At 41.9% G+C, this 24745-nt stretch overlaps 1 protein-coding gene across 6 annotated transcripts in view; it reads left to right on the top strand.

The window, feature by feature from the left end:
• The window catches only part of MAP3K13 (mitogen-activated protein kinase kinase kinase 13), a 171742-nt gene that overhangs the window by 77774 nt on the left and 69223 nt on the right, over positions 1–24745 (top strand). For all 6 annotated transcript variants that reach the window (XM_068245074.1, XM_068245078.1, XM_068245076.1 and 3 more), the window contains 2 exons: positions 12897–13451; positions 22018–22201. In XM_068245074.1, coding sequence (XP_068101175.1) covers positions 12977–13451; positions 22018–22201 — 659 coding nt within the window. In that variant the 5' untranslated portion in view covers positions 12897–12976. The remainder of the gene's footprint in view (positions 1–12896; positions 13452–22017; positions 22202–24745) is intronic.

Genomic DNA, 24745 nt, shown 5'->3' with positions numbered 1-24745 from the left:
TTATGACTGCATGGCGACAAAATGCAAATTGCTATCCGCACGCTTCTTGTCCTCATGCAAGGCCTGGGTTGTTGTGTCTCAAAGCGTGGCCTTCTCCTCCTGCGCCGCCCTCCTCCTGTTCCATCACGTGTGCTGCTGCTGGGTTAGCGTTACCGGTCTCTTTTCCTGGAACCTCTTATCTGTATTACATTTATGACTGCATGCCGACAAAAAGCATGTTACCTGTGCAAAGAAAACAGACATTTCCTGCATTTAAAAGACAGTTTTCCCTTTGAAACTTTAAAATCGATTTTCTCAAAAACTATAAGCTCTTTTTGCTAAAAAAAATTTTCCTCTTGTACCCACTCCCAAGGTGCACATACCCTGTAAATTTGGGGTATGTAGCATGTAAGGAGGCTTTACAAAGCACGAAAGTTCGGGTCCCCATTGACTTCCATTATGTTCGGAGTTCGGCTCGAACACCCGAACATCGCGGCCATGTTCGGCCTGTTTGGCCCGAACCCGAACATCTAGATGTTCGCCCAACACTAGTCACAACACCATAGTGCGCATGTGCAGAGTGCTCCTGGCCACAGGTGGGCGATCAAGGATACGGATCACCAGGCAGCGCCTGCGCACTGCTCACCAACCTGGCCGACCCGGAAGTAGCTTTGGGAGGCCTTTACATGATGATGGAGGGGGGAGAAGGAGAATTGGGGGAGCAGTGTGCATGAGGACTGCTTGCTACTCATGCCTGCTCTCCTAGTTTAGATATCCTTTAAAATAAGTTTTGCATTCTGCAATTGAAAAAGTACAAAAAGGTAGGTAACTGTCAAAATTATTCTGAGTACCAGTATTTTCTTGCTTGCTAGAGGCTAAAAAAGCATTTTATTTATAATGGGAAAATATCACCTAGGAGAAAACTTACGAGGAAGAGTAAATAGGATCGGGCCCTTTGTATTCCAGAAGCAAGATAAATGGACTTTCCACACCACACCACACCTAATGTTAAGTTAAGACTCATGAATTGTTTCACTCGGCCGTCCTGTTGTGTTCAAATTGAACCCTTTTCCTTGGAGCTATAAGGCAAATAATTTGTTAATCACCAGACTCATTCAAATAGGTGAATTGGGCAGCTGCCTGGGGAGAATTTAGAATTTTTCTGTAGCTGAATACTTGTATGAATTTTTTGTTTTGCAGGCATAAATCTACAAATCTAATGACACTTAAGTTCATTTTAAAGCAAACCTGAAGTTAAATTATACATATGATTACTTGTACAGTATATGTGTTTTACCAAAGGTAAATTAAACATAGAACTGAGTCTCGTATGTTTATGTCAATTTTAAAGAGAATCTGTATTGTTAAAATCACACAAAAGTAAACATACCAGTGCGTTAGGGGACATCTCCTATTACCCTCTGTCACAATTTCGCCGCTCCCCGCCGCATTAAAAGTGGTTAAAAACAGTTTTTAAAAGTTTGTTTATAAACAAACAAAATGGCCACCAAAACAGGAAGTAGGTTGATGTACAGTATGTCCACACATAGAAAATACATCCATACACAAGCAGGCTGTATACAGCCTTCCTTTTGAATCTCAAGAGATCATTTGTGTGTTTCTTTCCCCCTGTTCTCATGCACTGACGTTTCAGGCTGCTCTTTTCTTTCTGCAAACAGCTTTGCCCTTGTCTGTAATTCCTCACTATGTGAAAGCCCAGCCAGCTCAGAGGACGATTTATCCAGCTTGTAAAAGATAAGAGAGAAGAGAGAAGCTGCTCTAATCTAAATAACACACATGCAGTGTGCATAGAGGGGCCTGGAAGGGCGAGTTCATAGCAGAACCACAACACTGAAGAACTTGGCAGCCTTCCAGACACAGGCTGACAAGTCTGACAAGAGAGAGATACATTGATTTATTACAGAGACTGTAATAGTACAAAGTGCTACAGTAAGCCAGAACACATTAGAATAGCTTTTGGAACTTGTAGGATGATAAAAAACAGGATGCAATTTTTGTTACTGAGTCTCTTTAAGTGCTTTATTTTAACACTTCATTTAAATAGTAGCTGTGACAAATCTGCCTTTCTGAATAAGCTGTTCCAAAAGTTAACTTATATAGCTAACAACTCCAGGTTTTTTATTAACTCTTGCTGTACTGGAAAACAGTATCCATGTTTATCTCATCACGTGGCACATCAGGTATGCTTTAAGAGCAGAATTTTATTTTTTTTTATTCTCCGGAGTTGGGATGAGATTGGAAAGCTCTGAACTTCGTTGGGTATGTAAACACTGGGAATAAGTGAGCATGCCTGTGTTCAGTTGGAGAGCAGTCCAGCCAGTTGGGGTAATATGTTCAGCATTTAGACGCCAACAGCAATACATTCTGAGTGGGACAGTGAGTCCTGTATGAAGGCTTCTACAGTATTTGGAACATCCTGACCAGTCAGTAGTTTAGCTGTGAATAAGGTGGCCAGTCAGAAGCATTGTATACCAGTGAAGTTAAAGAGAAACTGTAGTGAAAATAACATCATGAATGAAATTGCTTATTTTTTTACAATATTCATTTATAGATCATTTAGTCAGTGTTTGCCCACTGTAAAATCTTTTTCTTCTTCTTGATTTCTGAAATGTATTACTGGTGGTGACATCTTTAGTTTTGCCAGATGATCTGTACGGAATGTTTATTTACTGAGTTCTTCGCACAAGGATATACTGCTTGCTTGGCAGTTGGAAAAGAACGTTATTTCCCACAATCCAATGTGGTTCACATACAGAAAACTGTCAGGAGTTTGGTCATGACATCACACTGTGGGAGAGGTTTCACCACAATATCGGCCATGCCCCTGATGGTCTATTTGAGAAAAGTTAAAGAGGAGCTGTCAGCCATACTATTTCAGGAAAAAAAACCACATATATAAGTAGATAAATACTTGCTCTACTTACATAACATATGTATTTATCTGTCCACATTTTGATTTTAGGGATTTTTCTATAGTAAGAAAGAGAAACATCTTTCTTAGCATTTTCCATCTTGACTGTATCTGTTTTAAAGCCAATCCTGATGTCATTTCCTCCCTTACTCTCCTCTTCCTAATTGTGTATGCATTGCCCGCCCTCCTCCCAATCATTAGACACTCCCAACCAGCTGTGCAGTAGAAAGTGCATTGTCATTGTGTGACTCTGCAGCTTCTCAGCATGAGAAATATTGGCTAGTCAAAGAGGAGGGGAGGGTGAAACGGGAGGGAAAAGGGCTTCAGCCAATCAGTCTGCATTAGTTATGTCTGAGGGGATAAATAAAGTCAAAAAGAAAACCCAGCATGCCCTGCAACTTCCTTTTGCGGCAGATGTACCAAAGAAGAGCCAGGGAAACTGGGGAATGATCTTTTATGGAGAAGACAATAAGAGTAATTTTTTAACGTTAAGATTGCCTGGATAGCATTCTTATTACTTGTTTACCCAAAAAAAAATAAAGAATTGATGTTTGATTTTATGCCTGACAGTTACCCTTTAAAGATTTCTCGTAGGAAAGTGGGTATCAGCTACTGTTTGAAATGAAGTTTAATCCTAGGTTAAAGTTCCTTTAACCCCTAGGTTAAGTAACTTTATAAAAGGGCTGCATAGTGCTATTATGGCTATCACCAAATGGTGGCTAGGCAAGGGTGACTGCTGCTATCCTACAAATCACCATAGAGTGTGCTACAACTTCTCTTGAACATTGCCTTCAAAAAGGAAATGGCCAATAATGAGGGGAATTTCAAATATCAACACTAATCAGCACCACTGTGCTTCACAGATCAACAGAAACTACTGGTAATGCAAAAGACAGCTCCACAAGGAAAGCTCTTCCTGGTTTTTGTTCCTGTGTTTACTGGCTGCCCAGGTGATCCGCTTTGTTTGTGTGCACTAAAGGACACCTCATAACTTATCAGCCGGATCAAGGCAAAACTCAAACACAGAAAGGATAAATAGGAGTATGTGCCAAATATTACTCAACAGCACCATGCTGACAGCTCCTAATTGCTTTAAAATTAGAATCTCATTAAAGCTGCAAAACACTTCAGTTCAGTATACAGGCATATTTTAACAAGGACAGTATAGTTAGGATTGCATATACTGAAGCACTGTTATGAGACTTTCACATCTATTAAAGCAGGCATGTCCAATGCCCAGCCTGGGGGCCAAATGCAGCCCATCGAGCCATTTCTGATGGTCTTCACATCTCTCTACAGTTGTTAATTCGATGCGGCCGGCAGACCGTAGCTGCGGTGCCGCATGCAGGGGCCAGCAGCAGTAACAGCCACTGATTAGCAGCTACCACTGTGCCAGCAGCAGTAACAGCTACTGATTAGCAGCTTGCACTGCCAGCAGCAGTAACAGCCACTGATTAGCAGCTGCCACTGTGCCAGCAGCAGTAACAGCCACTGATTAGCAGCTTGCACTGTGCCAGCAGCAGTAACAGTCACTGATTAGCAGCTGCCACTGTGCCAGCAGCAGTAACAGCCACTGATTAGCAGCTGCCACTGTGCCAGCAGCAGTAACAGCCACTGATTAGCAGCTTGCACTGTGCCAGCAGCAGTAACAGCCACTGATTAGCAGCTGCCACTGTGCCAGCAGCAGTAACAGTCACTGATTAGCAGCTTGCACTGTTTCAGCAGCAGTAACAGCTACTGATTAGCAACTTGCACTGTGCCAGCAGCAGTAACAGCCACTGATTAGCAGCTGCCACTGTGCCAGCAGCAGTAGCAGCCACTGATTAGCAGCTGCCACTGTGCCAGCAGCAGTAGCAGCCACTGATTAGCAGCTTGCACTGTGCCAGCAGCAGTAACAGCCACTGATTAGCAGCTGCCACTGTGCCAGCAGCAGTAACAGTCACTGATTAGCAGCTTGCACTGTGCCAGCAGCAGTAACAGCTACTGATTAGCAACTTGCACTGTGCCAGCAGCAGTAGAAGCCACTGATTAGCAGCTGCCACTGTGCCAGCAGCAGTAGCAGCCACTGATTAGCAGCTGCCACTGTGCCAGCAGCAGTAGCAGCCACTGATTAGCAGCTTGCACTGTGCCAGCAGCAGTAACAGCCACTGCTTAGCAGTTTCCACTGTTCTAACTGCACACAGTATATGGGTTATTTCTTGTGGAAATGTTTTGGTAAAATTTTACAGGCATAATGTACCTAACGTCAATTGGCAAAATATGTGTTTAATTTTCGCTAGTTTGGCCCCCAGCACTTTCAAGAATGGTGATATGGCCCTTGGCCACCCCTGTATTAAAGTGTCACAGTTGTCACAGAGACTGACTGGAAAGTGCAGCTATCAATGAGGGCTGACTAAAATGTTTAAGTAATTTAACATTGTATGTAAGTTTTTTTACATTAGATCCTGCATTTGTCCAAATCTGCTATGTAAAGTACTTGGTTGCCTAACTAAATTGTCATATCTTCCTGAGAACTCAGATTGAGGTGCTTTTGCTTTCCCAGCATTCCCAGGAATACAGGCAGACTGACACAACAGCACTTGTGCCTAGAAGGGTGTTTTCATGTAGGAGAGAAACCTGTGAACTATTAGCATGGAGAATAGATTATGCGGTGTATTTCTGTGTACTATTGCATTGTTTTGGAAAGTGATGCACAGGATACATGTCATGTATCTTGGATTAAAAAGGGTATGTGGCCCACACATGACACTTATTTTATATGCAACAAATCCCTAGGCTCCATTTTGAGATTTACGTATGTACATTAGGTCGGGGGGACTCCAGAAGCATCTGTACAAGTATGAAGATAGTGACGGACTGTCAGAGTTAGTCCCAGAGCTGGCTTTGTATGTTGGGGACTGTCCATACAGTGAAAATGCTTTTTGTATTTTGTGACAGCTTGCATTTATGCATAAGAAAAGCTTTGATATTGTGTATTAAGTTTGGATGGCTATATTCTCATGTCGTCAGAGGTTTCTCATAAAGGTTTTCCCCTTTAGATTTAACATTGAACTCTGTGGAAACATGTTAATGATTCCCCCCCCCCCCTTTCCCATATGTAATGTCACAAAATGACTAGAAGTATCACTCTTCAGCGTCTGATAGTTCCTAATAGCCAAGCAGTCTTGAAGTGCACCAGGGCACCATCATTGCACGCATGCAGGTTTATGACACACTAGGCCAGGGGTTCTCAAACTAGGTGCTGCTGCATCTTGATGCGCCTCGAGCACCTCCCAGGGGTGCCTCAGCATTCATCCCCATCTTTTGTGTATTGCCATCAGGTAATACAACCACACATTGATATACAATGGGAGACCACTTGGAGGGGGATGCTGCCTAATAGGGGTCACTCAGGGACGTATTTCTGAAAAGGCTAACAAAGGCCAGGCCTTGGGTGGCAGCTGCCAAAGGGGGCAGCTAAACATGGAAGAGGGTTGCAACATATGTAAAAGGAGACAGCGAATGGAAAAGGGAGGCAGCAAACTGGGAGCAAGACATGGCAAAGTTGTTTCTACCCAGGGGAGCTATACGTGATGTAGTGTGGCTGCTGTACAGGAATATTACTTGTGAAAGAGGAAACTGCACATGGAATGGGATTGCGATGCTGCACAAGGAAGGGGAGCCAAAAGAAAGTTGGCCTGGGGCAGAAAAAGTAGAAATCCGGCCTTGAGGTCACTGACTACTTGAAGGGGGAATGTGGCCTTATAAGCATCACTAGCTACTTGAAAGGGGGGAAATGCAGCCTATTGAGCATCACTAGCTACTTTGGGGAGGAAGGGAATGCTACCTAATTGGGGTGAGGCTGGTAGGGGGTGTGTAACTGACTACTTGGAGGGGGGAATGATACCAAATTAACATCACTAGCCACTTGGCATGTGTGTTTGTGTATGTGTGTGTGTGTGTGTGTGTGTGTGTGTGGGGGGGGGGGTGCTTCTTAATGAATGTCATAACAGCATTTCAGTAGTTGTTATTGAAGAGCCTTCAAAAAATGTCAAACCCATCAAGGTGTCCTCACTCCAAAAAGTTTGAGAACCACTAGAATAGGTGGTCTAGAAGTAATATACGCAAGATGGTGCAAATGTAGGAAATAGCTGGCGAGCTTCTCAGATGTAGCCTTACTGTGTAAGTAGCCTCTTTCTCTTGTCCTGTGGAAGAGAGGGATCACAGTCCCTGTCCGCAGCTCTGCTAATAGATCAGGAGCTGTCAGATACTTACATTTTTATTTTTGAGCCTTTTTTGGCACAAAGTATATTAGGTTTTGTTCTGTTGCTGTTTCCTTAATTAATGTGAGGTAGCAGAATGTTAAAATTGTTGCTATAGTCCCACAACAAGTGTGGGCGATATGTAAAATGTAGAATAAAATTCTGGTGTAGAATAACAGTTGTTATATTTTTGCCTGCGCTTTTCCGTCCACAGCACAGAGATATGATGAAACGTATGTTTGCCTCCCTCCACGTGAGGGAAGTCCCAGGCTGTTCACACTGCACGGCCTCTGTCACATGCTGTTTGATTTGGCTGTTCTGCAAGATGTTCAAGTGTAAAGATATTTACACAATCATTGAGCACCTGGTCAGATAGTAAATGCCAACACGGCATATACCGGCTTTTTCAGTGAAGGAGTAGAAAGAGCAGTGATGATATAGACACTGCGGTATTTCGTTGCAACCAAGGAGTTTTCAGTTTTGAGTCAGGATACTGAAAGAGGAAGATTTTTACTATTGTGTTTCTGTACTTTATTTTCCATTGAGAACCCTCATTTGAATTGTATTTTAAACAGTGTACAGACTTAGGCTCGGTTCACACTGGCAATTAACCACTTGAGTACCACAGCTTTATACCCCCCCTAGTGACCAGGCGATTTTTTTTACAATTCAGTAATGTGCAGCTTTAAAGATTTATTGATCGGGCATACAACTTACCACCAAAATCAATTTTGCCTCCTTTTCTTGCCACTAATGGAGGATTTTTTTTTGGTGATCTCTGATTGCTGCTGCGTTTTTTTTTTTTTTTTTTTTTTTTTTAAATAAAGTATACATTTTTCGTCATTTCCCTCCCTCACCCCTAAATTGGCCCTAGACTGTGCTCCGTACACTACACTACTCTCTCATTAGCCCATGAAAGGGATTAACTTGTGAGCCAATCAGTGGGACAGCTAAGCGGCAGGGCTGTCCCTGTACAGCGCTGCGCTAGATCGCAGCTCACAGGCTGCTAATGGATCCCCGCTCTGTGTCCCTGTAGGGAACGGGCACATGAGCGAGCGCTCGTTCCCTGCTAATCCCTGCCCACTGCACTTGACGCCAATCAGCATTAGGCGGTTCCAGTAGAGCCACTCTGTGCTCGCCCATCGGCGTTAGGCATTGCAGAGTGGCAAACAGATCCGTGAAAATGGAACTGATTACCCGTCGATCTGGCCTGTTTGCACTCCGTTGCCATTCAGCTGCTTCCGTTCCATTTTCCCACATGCAGTGGGATGCAGAAGTTTGGGCAACCTTGTTAATTGTCATGATTTTCCTGTATAAATCATTGGTTGTTACGATAAAAAATGTCAGTTAAATATATGATATAGGAGACACACACAGTGATATTTGAGAAGTGAAATTAAGTTTATAGGATTTACAGAAAGTGTTCAATAATTTTTTTAACAAAATTAGGCAGGTGCATAAATTTGGGCGCCGCAAAAAAATAAAGGAAATCAATATCTAGTAGATCTTCCTTTTGCAGAAATTACAGCCTCTAAATGCTTCCTGTAGGTTCCAACGAGAGTCTGGATTCTGGTTGAAGGCATTTTGGACCATTCCTCTTCACACTACATCTCTAGTTCATTCAGGTTTGATGGCTTCTGAGCATGGACAGCTCTCTTTAACTCACACCACAGATTTTCAATTATATTCAGGTCTGGGGACTGAGATGGCCATTCCAGAACGTAGTACTTGTTCCTCTGCATGAATGCCTTAGTGGATTTTGAGCAGTGTTTAAGGTCATTGTCTTGTTGAAAGATCCAGCCCCAGTGCAGCTTCAGCTTTGTCACTGATTCCTGGACATAGGTCTCCAGAATCTGCTGATACTGCATCCCTCAACTTTGACAAGGTTCCCAGTCTCTGCACTGGCCACACAGCCCCACAGCATGCTGGAACCACCACCATATTTTACTGTAGGTAGCAGGTGTTTTTCTTGGCATGCTGTGTTCTTTTTCCTCCATGCATAATGGCCCTTGTTATGCCCAAATAACTCAATCTTAGTTTCATCAGTTCGCAGCACCATATTCCAAAATAAAGCTGGCTTGTCCAAATGTCCTTTAGCATACCTCAAGCGGCTCTCTTTGTGCTGTGGGCAGAGAAAAGGCTTCCTCTGCATCACTCTTGCATACAGCATCTCCTTGTGTAAAGTGCACTGAATGGTTGAACGATGCACAGTGACTCCATCTGCAGCAAGATGGTGTTGTAGGTCTTTGGTGCTGGTCTGTGGGTTGACTCTGACTGTTCTCACCATTTGTCACTTCTGTCTATCCGAGATTTTTCTTGGTCTGACACTTCGAGCCTTAACTTGAACTGAGCCTGTGGTCTTCCATTTCCTCAATATGTTCCTAACTGTGGAAACAGACAGCTGAAACCTCTGAGACAGCTTTTCTGTATCCTTCCCCTAAACCATGATGTTGAACAATCTTTGTCTTCAGGTCATTTGAGAGTTGTTTTGAGACCCCCATGTTGCTACTCTTCAGAGAAAATTAAAAGAGGAGGGAAACTTACAATTGAACCCCTTAAATACTCTTTCTCATAATTGGGTTCACCTGTGTATGTAGGTTACCAAGCCAATTTGAGTTCCAATAATTGTTTCTAAAGGTTTCGTAATCAATAAAATGACAACAGTGCCCAAATTTATGCACCTGCCTAATTTTATTTAAACAATTATTGCACACTTTCTATAAATCCAATAAACTTCATTTCACTTCTCAAATATCACTGTGTGTGTCTCCTATATGATATATTGAACTGACATTTTTTATTGTAACAACCAACAATTTATACAGGAAAATCATGACCATTAACAAGGTTGCCCAAACTTTTGCATCCCACTGTATCCCCAAGACCCCCCCCCCCCCCCCCCCCCCATCTCAAAAGTGAATGTTGCTGTCTAGAATGGTTCGTTTTTTCACTGGTGTGAAGAAACGTTCCGTTTTCTCATTGCCTCAATGCAGTGCTTTACGTTTCGCTGGACTCAGCAGTACGAAATTGCTGCAGAACCAAATTTGTGGTCCGTTTAGCGGATTGTATGGAATTGATTTGTTCTAACACACCAATGTGAACAGACCAATGTGAACGGATCCATAGGTTAACATTGGATTGTTTCTTTCTGCCAGTGTTAACCGGGCCTCACAATAAGTGCCACCCAAGACAATATTTTGTGATTATTTTTGGGTTTTGGAAACAATGGCTGTACAGACATGCTTCTTCTCTATTAGATGAGCAGCCTGTGCTGTTCTTTGAAGAGCAAAGGAAAAAAGAGATCGAGAGGTACACTGCAGTGAGGAGAGCGAAAGAAAAACAGTAGAATTTATCTATACTTATCCTCTGCAATGGGATCACTAATAACGATGTCAGCAACATCTGGGGATACCTGAACTCGCACTAGATTTTTCACTTGAGATGATCAGGAATGATTGCGTCAGTTGACACAAATCTAAAGCCTTGTACACACACTAGATGAAACTTGGACGAGAATCTGGTGTGTGTACAGTGACGTCTGATGCCTCCTGACACCTCAGCCTGGTGGATCAATTTGACCAAGCGCCAGCTGAGAGTATTGTGCTCCCAACTCACAACTGCGCCACTCGTTTAGCCATACTCCCCCTCCCCCCCCTTGCATACCAAGATAACACGTTGCTAGCCTGCAGGCTAGTGACAGGTCTGTACAGTTTCGGCTTGCAATGTTGCCAGAGGAATCGAGCCCCTATCCCTGCCGGGTTACATGCCTCATAGGTGGGTACGAAGCTTAAAGCGGACCCAAACCAAACATTTTTTTTAATTCAAAATATTTAGTTTCACCATTCTGACACATAGAAAGATAAATAAACACTCCTTCAAGCCTATGAACATTTTAGTGCATGCTTTTCACCCTTCTCTTTTCATAACTAGGGTTATACAGGTGGCAGCCATTAGCAATTCCTCCTTTGCTGGACACCATCTACTCCAGCATTTTGCCGGATTCTGTCCCGGCAATTTGAAAGTAAGGGAGGGGTTCCTCCAATAAATGTAAACTATTTTATTTTTGTCATCATGCAGCTGAAAAAAGGCTGCTATTTATTATTATAATTTAGAAAATACATTTTATTTCTGAAATCTTGTATTTTTAATTTGGGACCACTTTAAGGTGTGTAAGTAGCTTTAACCTTGCCTTAAAGCCTGGTACACACCACGCAATTTTCCATCAGATAGATGGGTCGAATAGATAATTTCCAACAGGTCAGTTTGATTTCTGATCATTTTTCTGATTGATTTGCATAGAAGTGATCAGACAATTGATCAGAAAAACGATCGGAAATCCGATAGGCTCTTTCGGTAATTATATATCGACCCATCTATCTGATGGGAAATTGCATGGTGTGTACCAGGCATTAGTCTGTGACTGGCTTCACACATTGTTGTACATTTGCTAGGTGTTTAGCATAGGTGGTTTAAATTTGCATTTCATTCCTTTATTTGCAAAGCCATTAAAAGCCACTGATAGAAGCCTGAAAATGTCAGAATGCAGAGAGTGGATGAGTGCCAGGGTATATCATCAAGCAGGGATGTCTTCACAGACTCAAAAACCTGCAGAACATCTCTAATGAACTTCAAGCTGAATGGGTTTATTCCACCTAAGGACAGGCCCTGGTAGGCAGCTGTCACCAGAGGTTGTGCTCTGATATTGTCACGCTCTGTTAAACCCTTTACTGTGCATTCTGGGTAATTCAAAGAGAGCACTGCAGAGCGCGTGTGTTCAGGCGCCAGCACCACCTATAGTGCTATCAGCTCTTGTTTACTCCTCTGACTTAATTTCTTTTTTGTTTGGATGGACTTTAAACCTCATTTCCAAATGAATGCTTACATATTGCTCAATAGTTTAGCTCCTTCACATGTGTCTCTAACACTCAATAACTAATTGTTCTAAAAATACATCATCTGGCATGCACATTTATTATTGATTTACAAAACCGCTGGGATTGTTGAAGGTCACAGGATTTTGCTGACATATTTCAAAATATTTAGTAGTAGCCTGTGTATAGATCATAAACCAATGGGAACATGTAATAACTGTAAAGCAGCCCTGGCGCATACAAATGGAGTATTAGGTGAGAAATGATTTTATCACTGATTAACGTACACATGGACAGAGGCGCCAGAATACTAAAAATCTCTAAATATGTTAAAAATACAGGAGACAGAAGTGGACTTAATTCCTCCAAGCAGACTCATTCAGGTCTGATTACATACTTGCTTTTTCATACCCGTATTACCCGTACATACTACACCATACTCGTCTCTCGGTGTCTCCATTTCTTGTTTATCACTGACTAGTACAGTCTGCTAATGGACGGGAGCGACAAATTGGAGCACGCAAGTCTGAATCGCATTCCATAAGTATCTTGACAAAGGTACACTATAGGGTGCTATTCAGACACTTTTTGGACTTCTTTAAAAAGGAAACAATATGTGCATAGTCTAAGATCAGTACACTAGGCCAACAATTTTCATTGTATTATTTTGTCATTTGAGTAGAACTGAAAAGAAATGTGATTTCTGTGGTTATGTCACTTTGCACCTAGTCATAGCTGCTTGCTCTACCTTGTTGAATAAGCTTGTTAAAGTTATTTTAACCCACGCCTTCATACATAAATACATAATTTCTGTTCACAGTTTTTCTAATTCTTTTTTGAAAACCCTACATTTATTTTTCCTTCTACTTTCAGGTCCATGTGATCTACATTACAGTTCAAAGCAGAGCTGAAGGGACCATCTAGAGAAACGGTGTCTTGGGGGTGGCTTCCCCATGCACATCGATGGTACCATGGCCAGTCCGCACAAGCCCTTGAGTTGGTCATCTTCTCCCAATATAATTGTTGACATGCGAGAGGATAAAGAGTACATGGTAGGGTTTGGTGATCCAGCCACAACAAGCTACCTTCAGCCTCCTGACACCCAAGATAAATGTGATCATCTAGACAATGCCAGCAGCCCGGTCACTGCAGCTGTCCTAACCTCCATCAGCGAGGACTCCAGAGATCAATTTGAAAACAGTGTTCTACAGCTGAGGGACCAAGATGAAGCTGAGAATAGTGTGCCCCAGGGTGGGAGCCACTCAGGAGATGGAGGAAGTAACAGTGGCACCGAAGACATCAAGATACATTTCAGCCGGTCAGGAAGTGGGAACGGCAGTTTCCTGGAAGGACTTTTTGGCTGTCTTCGGCCTGTATGGAACATGATAGGCAAGGCGTATTCAACTGATTATAAGCTGCAACAACAAGGTAAGCAATTCAGTAAAAAGTTTCACAATTAAAATAGCTCTTGAACCCATTTTCTTACTCTTAATAAATGTATATAATTTTTCCCTTAAAATGAATGCTGCTTTCAGCTCTACTCTAGGCACATATCTATATACGGTACATGTTTTAATAAACTGTTGGCCTGAGGTAACTCAGTTGAAAGAGTTAACAGATGGCTAAGTGGGAGCGACTGCTAATGCTTGGCTCAGAGACATCATGCTGCTCACAAAGACATGGCATAAGAAGCCCTTTCTGTGAAAACTGCAGCCTGCTGTTTAGGTCTGGTCCATCTCCTCATGGATGATTTTCAGCATTTCCTTATTTTTTTTTCATAAGCACTTCCAGGAAAGGAACTATGCAAAGATACATGACAGCCACCATACTTATTTGCTCACTATTATGACATCTGGACTGAGCAATTTCCGTTTAGAAAGTGCTTTAGAAAATAAAGAAAACCTTGAGAATCCCCCTTGAGGGGATGGGCGAGTCTAAAGCCTATCAAGTCTGTCAGATTTTTTTTTTCTGCCTTCTGTGACATCGACTTACGTAGAAAGTAATTTATTTTGCATTTTATTTTGGGATGAATGTACATGTACTATTTGATTTATTTTCAAATCCCAGCTGCATATATATCGGCATGTAAAATGTGCAAAGACTAGAAGGACTTTAGCATGTCATTGACCATCTCTACTAAGAACACCTTGGCAAAAATATGAGGGAATGGAATCCCAGAGCAAAGGAAGAAACGTTTATTTTGTTTTATGGCTGTAAGGCCTCTTTTACACTAAAGTCCTGCATGCTGCGTTTTTATACGTTTTATTTCCTGTGTTGCTAGCATCCAGGGAAAATCAGAATTACGATTTACAGTGTAAAAGAAGCCTTCTGGATATTTTCTAAATATGCATTTTTATATTTTGTTATAAGCTCAATAGCTGTGTTACTGTCTTTCAGTACAATGAAAATGTTTATAAAGAAAACATGAGACAAAAGCAGGAGCAGTGTTGTAAAAAAAAAATATACAGATAAACTCCAGCAAAGCTCAGAATTGACCCTTTTCTGGAAGCAGAATGCCCATGTCCCACTTTCCTCCTGCAATTTCCCTTTGTTTAGCCTGCTGTATAGATCTGTTTACAGAAATGTAATTACCTACTAAAAAGTAGTTACATTGTGCTAAATCTTATGTCAAACGTCTAAATGGTTGCCTTGCTGATCTCCGAATGCAATTGTAAAGAAAGATTAGTGAGGGGCAAATGTAGTAGAAATTATTATGGCATGATGAGCTGTGGCAATCTTTCAAGGATATATGTTTGTACAAAATGTGTACCTCTGTCTCATTGGGAGGTATGCATCAGCCATAATATACTAAACACAGCATCACACTCACCATTATAATGCTTTATACTGTCCCCATGGATGATCACGTATAGTGTTTTTCACTAGTAACTGTGATTTGTAATTTCCTTGCTTCACAATTATTACTTAGTGGCTTTCCTGCAACTTACTGCATTTTTCGGACTATAAGACGCACCTAGGTTTAAGGCAAATACCAGGGGAAAAATATACATATACTAAACATGGTGAATCCATGGTGAAGGGGCATCTTGTGGATTATGCTCCCTTTGTACCTCATGCCCCCTTGTACCTCTTGTGTCTCCTAGTGTCCTCCTGTGTCCCCCATGTGTCTGCCTTTGTCCTCCTCGTGTCCTACTCTATGCCCCATTGTGTCTATCAATGTTTGTAAATGTATTTATTGTACAGTGCTGTGTAACATTAACCAGTTTTTCTAAAAGTGCATACATGCAGTAACATGGCTGAACTACACACTGATGACAACAGGTCAGATGAATCTCTGTCTCTGTTGTCACTGTGTGAACTGACAGTGGAAGGACTTTCCTCAGACGCTAGATGGGAATGATGTTTAGGTGTTTCTTAATACAACCCTTTACAGTGGATGGGGGCTGAGCACAGGAGCTGATCTGACATCATTGGACACTTACAGCAGAGCTGAAATATGATAAGACTTTCACATACCTGGTGCTTCTGCCAGCCCCCTGCAGCCTCCTTGTGCCCGCTCCGTTTCTGAACGATTCTCCGGTCCCCTGTCGTGGCTTTGTTTCTTGTCTACAAGTCGCTGTCCTGGCTGTGCGCGTCCTCTTGACAGGAGCGTTCTGCGCAGGTGCAGTACAAGATTTTCTTGTACTGCGTCTGCGCAGGACACTTCTGGCAGCAGGAGCGCGAATGAGGACACACACCGCCAGGGCCACGCAGGCGCGGTGGCCAACGCTTCGGAAGTCGGTGATCAAGAAGCGAAGCCCCTGTGGGGGAACGGAGAATGGTTCCAAGACAGCGCAGGCACAGGGAGACTGCAGGGGGCTAGCAGAAGCCCCAGGTAAGTGAAAGGTGTTGTTTTTTAATAAACATATTTCAGTCTCGCTTTAAATGAGAAATAAAGGCAGTTCTAAGTGGATTTTAGTTTTATGACAAAATAAAGGGGAAAAAGAAGTGTGATTTAACACTTAATAGGATGAGGAATGCAAACTACTACTCCAAGTGTAGTCAAGTCTATCCCAGTTGTCAGTAAGCAGGAAGTTGTAAATCAGAGGATACCATTTATTGGCTTACTTAGCCAATAAAAAGCCATTAAAAAAAGATTACGCTCTCAGCCAATGTGCCTTTTCCAGACTATTCCTGAATACTCATCCTGATTCAAAACTTCCTGCTTTAACTTATGGCCAACAAGGCACAATACTCCACAGCAGTAGTAAGGAGTGTGACATCTCAACCTTACTACACATATTTGTTGTTCTTCTGATGGAGAGATACAGTTAAGATTTTGTGACTTGCTAGATGCTGCAGAGCAGATGGCTGACCCCCTCCCTCCTCACTGTCTATTGTCTGCAGCAGCAGGACACTGATTATAGTACTCATTGTCTGTTATTGACTGAGGAGCCTGTGTGTCAGCCTGTGTCCATGTCACATAGTCATGTGAAGGGCAAGGCTGGGGTGAAGAGGTTGGAGTGGGGTCTAGAGGAGCACAAAGCTAATCACATCTTCCTCTGTCATGGCTTTTCTGTTTGCACTGTCTCTGTTTATGGAGCAGGTGGTCTGCAATGCATATTAAAGTGGAGCTGTCAGCCATACTACATCAGAAAAAAAACACATTTATAAGTAGATACAGTGGCTTACAAAAGTATTTGGCCCCCTTGAAGTTTTCCACATTTTGTCACATTACTGCCACAAACATGACTCAGTTTTATTGGAATTCCACGTGAAAGACCAATACAAAGTGGTGTACACGTGAGAAGTGGAACGAAAATCATACATGATTCCAAACATTTTTTACAAATCAAAGTGAGGTGTGCATAATTATTCAGCCCCCTTTGGTCTGAGTGCAGTCAGTTGCCCATAGACATTTCCTGATGAGTGCTAATGACTAAATAGAGTGCACCTGTGTGTAATCTAATGTCAGTACAAATACAGCTGCTCTGTGATGGCCTCCGAGGTTGTCTAAGAGAATATTGGGAGCAACAACAGCATGAAGTCCAAAGAACACACCAGACAGGGCAGGGATAAAGTTATTGAGAAATTTAAAGCAGGTTTAAGCTACAAAAAGATTTCCAAAGCCTTGGACATCCCACGGAGCACTGTTCAAGCGATCATTCAGAAATGGAAGGAGTATGGCACAACTGTAAACCTACCAAGACAAGGCCGTCCACCTAAACTCACAGGCCAAAAAAGGAGAGCGCTGATCAGAAATGCAGTCAAGAGGCCCATGGTGACTCTGGACGAGCTGCAGAGATCTACAGCTCAGGTGGGGGAATCTGTCCATAGGACAACTATTAAACGTGCACTGCACAAAGTTGGCTCTTATGGAAGAGTGGCAAGAAGAAAGCCATTGTTAACGGAAAAGCATAAGAAGTCCCGTTTGCAGTTTGCCACAAGCCATATGGGGGACACAGCAAACATGTGGAAGAAGGTGCTCTGGTCGGATGAGTCCAAAATGGAACTTTTTGGCCAAAATGCAAAACGCTATGTGGCAGAAAACTAACACTGCACATCACTCAGAACACACCATCCCCACTGTCAAATGTGGTGGCAGCATCATGCTCTGGGGTTGCTTCTCTTCAGCAGGGACAGGGAAGCTTGTCAAAGTTGATGGGAAGATGGATGGAGCCAAATACAGGGCAATCTTGGAAGAAAACCTCTTGGAGTCTGCAAAAGACTTGAGACTGGGGCAGAGGTTCACCTTCCAGCAGGACAATGACCCTAAACATAAAGCCAGGGCAACAATGGAATGGCTTAAAACAAAACATATCCATGTGTTAGAATGGCCCAGTCAAAGTCCAGATCTAAATCCAATCGAGAATCTGTGGCAAGATCTGAAAACTGCTGTTCACAAACGCTGTCCATCTAAACTGACTGAGCTGAAGCTGTTTTGAAAAGAAAAATGGGCAAGGATTTCAGTCTCTAGATGTGTAAAGCTGGTAGAGACATACCCTAAAAGACTGGCAGCTGTAATTGCATCAAATGGTGGTTCTACAAAGTATTGACTCAGGGGGCTGAATAATTACGCACACCCCACTTTGCAGTTATTGATTTGTAAAAAATGTTTGGAATAATGTATGATTTTCGTTCCACTTCTCACATGTACACCACTTTGTGTTGGTCTGTCACGTGGAATTCCAATAAAATTGATTCATGTTTGTGGCAGTAATATGACAAAATGTGGAAAACTTCAAGGGGGCCGAATACTTTTGCAAGCCACTGTAAATACTTGCTCTACTTACATAACATATGTTTTGCACTGTCTACATTATGATTTTAGTGATTTTTTTAATTCTATAGGATTTTCCAACTTGCCTGTGTCTATCTTGAAGCCAATCCTGACATCATTTACTCCCTTACTCTGTCTGTGTATCATTGCCTGCTCCCCCGCCCAGTCTTCAGACACTCCCACTCAGGTCTGCAGTAGAAAGTGCATTGAGAAATACTGGCCATTCAGAGAGGAACAGAGGTGTTGGAGGCAGGGCCGGGCCGAGGCATAGGCTGGAGAGGCTCCAGCCTCAGGGCGCAGTGTAGGAGGGGGCGCAGAATTCATTCAGCTGTCATTCCTAATTGTGTTTGAAGCAGAAAGAAATAGGAAAAGGGGATACATGGCAGTGACTGCAAGCCATATAACTAGATATTAAGGTGTTGGGGAGGTTGTGGGCCCTGTGGCACCTCTTAGTCTAATAGCAATCAGTGTGTGACAGCTGGGGTGGGAGGGATGGAGGGGTGCACTTTGGTGTCTCAGTCTTGGGTGCTGAAGGACCTTGTCCCGGCTCTGGTTGGAGGGGAAAACAGGAGGGAAAGAGGCTTCAGTCAATCAGGCTGCATTAGTTTAGTCTGAGGGGAAGTATGTTAGAAAAGAAGAAAACCCAGCATGCTCTGCAACTTCCTTTGTATGGCAGATGTACCAGATAAGAGCCAGGGAAAATGGGGATGATGTTTTATGGAGACAAAAAATAGGAGTGATTTTTAACTTCTTTTGGATTTCCTGGTTAGCATCCTTATTATTTGTTTACCAGATAAAAATAAAGAATTGATTTTGGAGTTTATTCCTGACAGTTACTCTTTAAAGGATGCCAGATGTGAAATAACCTAGAGAAACGGTTTCGGGAGGGGGGGGGGGGGGAGCAAGCATATGCTGTTACCTGTCCTACAGCGCGCGTCCGTGGCCGGGAGTGCACTGCACATGATGTCATGCACATGACATAGTGACGTCACACACATGCACAGAGCACTCCCAGCCACTGGCGCACGCTGTAGGACCCGCACGGCCCAGCCAGCGCCTGCGCAGTAGTGCCCAACTTCAGCAACCCGGAAGAGGCTGCTGGAGGGGCATTTAGGTAGACTGCAGGGGCAGAGAGGAGAACGGGGGAGTGGTAGGCATCAGGACAGGTAACAGTATATGCCTGCTCCCCCCGTTTCTCTTAGTTATTTCACAACTGGTATCCTTTAAAGAAAAGATGGTTTAGTAAGATAAAACATTGCCTTCTAAACAGAATGTTGTTTTTAAAGTTTTTGGCCCTGTTAATAACCCCTTTACTATCTCTAGTGTAGCAATATGAGATGCAGAGGTTCTGACTCCACCAGATCCCCTGGACCAGAGAGGTCAGCCCTGTATCGGCTCTCCCTGATCCTCTAATGTCTACAGTGGTAGCATTAACATAAAAATATTTTCTTATATTATGTAAGCTATTTTATCAGCCAAAGGATTTGTAATTGTCTTTAGACAGTCTTAAGAATCCAGGACTGTAATGCAAATGACCCTTGCCCCTGATCGATGCAAATCTTTTGTCCTGTCTAATTAGGCAAATTGATTGATTTTAGGCAAAAATCAATTAACAGTCGATGGGTCAGACATGTTGGGGCAATAGATTTCTGGCAGAGTTTCCCTATTAACTCCCAATAAGAGCAGGAAGGTCTTTGGCAGTTTCCTGCATTGTTCACCATACCTGACAGCCACCTTGAAAATACCTTGGAGAACATGTATATGGGGTTTTCCAGGTGTTTGCAAAAACAGCCATTGTACAGCCATTGGAACCTCATTCAGAATTTACCTAAACGCCACATTTCAGCACCATTCAGCACTGAACCTGCGGACAGGGTCAGGAGGAATTCACTTACTTGTGATTTATGGTGCACTTAACATATAACTTCAATACGTCTTCCTTTTGTTCACAGGTTCAGTGCTGAATGATGCTGAAGAGACAAGACAAGACAAATAACATTTATATTGCGCTTTTCTCCTTGCGGACTCAAAGCGCCACGTGTGTGGTATTTGGGTGAATTCAGAACAATGTTCCGAATTTAAACACCAAAACTAATTGTCACCCACAGCAAACACTTACTTGCCAGCCATGTTTCAGCTTCTAGGTTACTGTAGGTCAGAGAGTGAATTTCATTCTATTATACCAAGGCTTCAAACAGTGAGCCATCTACAGTAGAATGCCTTTACTTTTTACCTTGGGACACCAAAGAAGCATCATCAAAATAGAATATATTTTATATCTAACAATTGGGTGATGCTAGATGTATATGTTACATTGATGGCCAATACAGTGTATACATACTCTAAGAGATGATAATCCAAAACACTTAATCCCGTAATACACTGTTCACTTAAACTGCTAATAAGGACCCTACCATTAGCATGAATGCTTTTGCAGACATCATTACGGTAAAAGCCTTGATTTTCACTTGGTCTCCAGCCGCTAACCACAATGTAAACTAAAAGGCATGCTTGGTAAAGCACTTAACATAAATGTACAATGAAACTAATGAGTTAAAAATATCTTTAAATATAACTTCCTCCAAAACTGTCACTGCATTGGACTGTGAATGGGTAGAACATATGTCTCTTTTTAGTGCCCTTTTTTAGTAACATCCTGCCTCTTAAAGTATATCTGAAGTTAATTTTAAATTAAGTGCAAATGCACTTAATGTGTAAATGCACGTACCCCGACTACCTTCATACTGCTCATTCGCTCATTGGCTCACGTAAGATTAGAAATGTGAGCACCACAATAACCGCAATACTAATTGTGGCTATAGCGTCACCTGGTGGACAATTTGGGCAGCAAATATAACCAAACTGTGAGGGGTGGCAAATATTGTGGCGATCCAATAAGTTAACATATTGTATGTGTAGGTGTAGATTAATGTTGGGAATGGGTAGGAGTTAGTTACTATTAGGTTTAGATAGGGATAGCTTAGCATATTTAGGTTTAGATAGGCTTAGATAGTGGTAGGTTAGCGTTAGGAGTAGGTAAGATCGGTAATTGTTAGGCTAGATAGTGGTAGGTTAGTGTTTAGGAGTAAAAAGAGTGATAGTTAGTGTAAGAGAAAGGTTAGATAAAGTGAAAATAAAATGTTGGTAAAATTAACGATATTCTGTTATCCTAATTATGCAGCACTCAATGGTAAAATGTATGCAGCATGTATTCTAATAGCAGCATTAGCCAGCACACAAATTTCCCTGGTGTACTTTTTTCATGTGTTTTCATGTACAACCCTCCTGTTCCCCTTTCATGGCCTTTTTAATATTCAGCTGGCTTCTGAGTCCAGTCCATTGCCAAGAAATGTCCATGATCACATGTGAGTGCTCTTGAACTGCGTATGCCCAGTAAAAAGAAGCACTCGTGCATGAGCGAAAGAAGAAATGCACATGTGCTTTTTTTCACTGGGCATGCATGGTTCAGAACTCCCAGCATTGTTTCGGCATGAGGTTGGCCATTATCCATCTCGGCTTTAGTTGGGTTTGAAGTTGGTTATTATCTATCCCAGCATTGCTTAGGTTTGAGGTTGACCATCACCCATCCCAGCATTAGTCTTGTTTAGATTTGCCCATGGTCTGTCTCAGCAATAATTGTGTTTGAGTTTAACTTTCGTATATCCCAGCATTAGTTGGATTGCAAGTTGGCCACTCACAAGTCTGTGACCATCACCTCTTGGCTCTTCTGTTCTTCGTTGTAATAGTACCGTTTTCTGTCTTTCTCACCCTCAGATACTTGGGAAGTCCCGTTTGAGGAGATTTCAGAGCTGCAGTGGCTTGGCAGCGGAGCTCAAGGAGCCGTTTTCCTCGGGAAGTTCCGAGGGGAGGAAGTTGCCATCAAGAAAGTGAGAGAACAGAAGGAAACCGATATTAAACACTTGAGAAAACTAAAGCACCCGAACATCATAGCGTTCAAGTAGGTATTGTGATTAGGGCTCATTACGTGATTCAATGACTTTCTTTTGGTAACTTGTGAATGAATCATCAGTAATGATTACTCCTGTGGGCGTGCTGTTTTCTTGTCAGAATCAAACTGACAGAAAATGAGTCTTGTTTTTAAGATGCAGTTTATAAACTTCATAAACTACTGAGCGCGGTATAATTTCTTCTAAAATACCTGTCTGGCTTTATGGTTCAAAATAAGGTTGGTAATTTATGGTAGTGCAGCATTAAGTCTTCAGAGTTCACTTTGCACAAAAATGAAATGTGCACTTATATCAAACGCTGATTAGGATTACTAATAACAATGCTTGAGATTGCCTCAGTATGTATATATCTTACCGTAAGAGAGGCTTCACATATTGCTATACACTGTCCAGTAGCCAAGGTAGAGGAAATGGTAAGCTTTGCCGTTAACTGTTGATGACAGGAATATCATCATGGAGTACTGAAATCAGAAAGGCATCACACAAGCACAGAAGCATTTACAGGGTAAGATAGTGACAGCTTTTCTCAAGTGTCCTATTTATAAAAATAACTCGCATCATGTATAGCCACCTTATCTATTATTCTCTTTTAATGTGTGGCACCTTATTTAAACTTATTCCGATTGTCAAGATAAAGAGGAACACAACTGTTTATAACTTAATGAATACAACTGCTTATTTTAAAAATATTCATTTATAAATGATTTAGTCAAATATTGCCCATTGTAAAAACGTATCACACCTTGATTTACATTCCTATCAGAGATGTTGTGCTGGCATTTTTACAGCTAGCAAGATAATCCCTGTGGATTGTTTTTTTTTTTTTATCACATGATCTTCCAGAGTCTACTTGGGGAAGAAAACTGCTTGATATCGCTAGCCTGGAGGCTGATGACACATCTGCACAGTGTCAGCAGTGCACTGTCACCCAAGGGATTGATCCCTGCTGGGTAACAGAGATCCCCTGATGTAGATGGAGCTGTGTGAAAGACTGTACCATTCATATGAGACAATACATCATTAAACCTATTTTTTCAACTTAAAAAAAAAAACTGGTACTCTAAAAAAAAGGTCATTTTTAAAGTAGGTTGATAGATACAATTTTTTATCTCATCAATTTATTTTTACCTCAGGTTTCCATTAACATTCGTTTGGCCAAATCCATCTAAATGTGTTTTTTTTTTTGGTCCATGCAAATTTGTGTGCAGAAAAAAAAAAAGCCTGACAGCAGGTTGCTTTATTCCGGACACTGCGTGCATACATCCACCGACAAATTTTTGTGTTCTGTGCTTGCTGTGTTAGAGAAAAATGTGCGTCAAAAGACGTTCCTGCAACTCCAGAAGGTGAGTAGAAATTCAGCCTGAGAGGTCACAGTGAGGCTTCAGGGAAATTTTGGTGCTAGTATATTATTATTATTATTATTATTATTATTTATTTATTGTGTTTATAACATACAATGATACAAAGGGAGCAGTTCTCCAATCACTGTACCCTCTAAAGCGCAAAACGTTGTGATCGGCTGAATATTATCGGCGTAGTTTTCTACAACCAAATGAAATCTAGCAGTTCCAGAGGGTGCTGTCCACCCAATTAAGTTTAAAGAATTTCTGCAAGAGGTTTCCTGCTGGGTCCCCTAGACTAGACTACCTCCGAGATTTCTACCTCTGTGATAATCAGAAGACTCCAGTCACAGAGTTGAAAAAGCAAAGCCATGGCATTATCTACTGAAGTATCAAGTTCCAATACATTGATCATGGGACTGATGTTCATTCTGTACTACATAGGTCTGCTACTGTAAGAGAAATCACTATAGTTAAAAATATTCTTATTTACTGTGTGACTGCCTATCCGCTCCCTGTTGCTATTTTCCATTTTGCAATAAATGTAGCGTACACCTATCTTTTAAGAGTATTAGAATTCTGCTGCAGTGTAACAAGATTTATAAATGTATTCATCCTCGGGTGGCTATTGGCCAGTGCCAGTATGCTTACCATTGCAGTAAAGGTGCTCGTTATCCCTTATATAACATTGGCACTTAGAGTAGCTGTTTTCCAGCAATCAGTTTCTCTGAACCTTGTCACGTAGTAATTGCTTACATACTGTATTTCAAGCCTCCTCTTGCTGTTTCCCCATGAAAAGCTGCCTCTGGTCTGTACAGCAAGGATGAAGAAGCTCATCGAGAGTTCATTTAAGGTGAGCGAGGCTGGCGAGTTGAAGTGTGCAGGAGATGCTGTATGCAGATGCGCACTGCACCATCATCTCCTCCATCGCGCTGATTAACAGGAAGAAGAGCTCATCTGAAACACGTTAGATCAGTATTTATTTGGTAGTGATTGATTCAGAATTCATAACAGATTGCCTGGCGTTTTTTTTTCTTTTGTTTTTTTGTAAGCATCTCTTATTTGCGCAGTGGAAAAGAAGCAATGCCTTTCTTAGATAGGGAAGGTTTGCTTAAAATGTAAACAAACTGTGACTGTGGTGTAAAAACTGAGAAAAGAGGGCTATTTATTTTTTGTCATGCAGTCATTTTGTGA

This window comes from Hyperolius riggenbachi, chromosome 7, assembly GCF_040937935.1.
Source record: "Hyperolius riggenbachi isolate aHypRig1 chromosome 7, aHypRig1.pri, whole genome shotgun sequence".
NCBI classification, from domain to species: domain Eukaryota; kingdom Metazoa; phylum Chordata; class Amphibia; order Anura; family Hyperoliidae; genus Hyperolius; species Hyperolius riggenbachi.
Note: the sequence above shows the minus strand (reverse complement) of the source record. Positions and strands in the feature narration are given on the sequence as shown.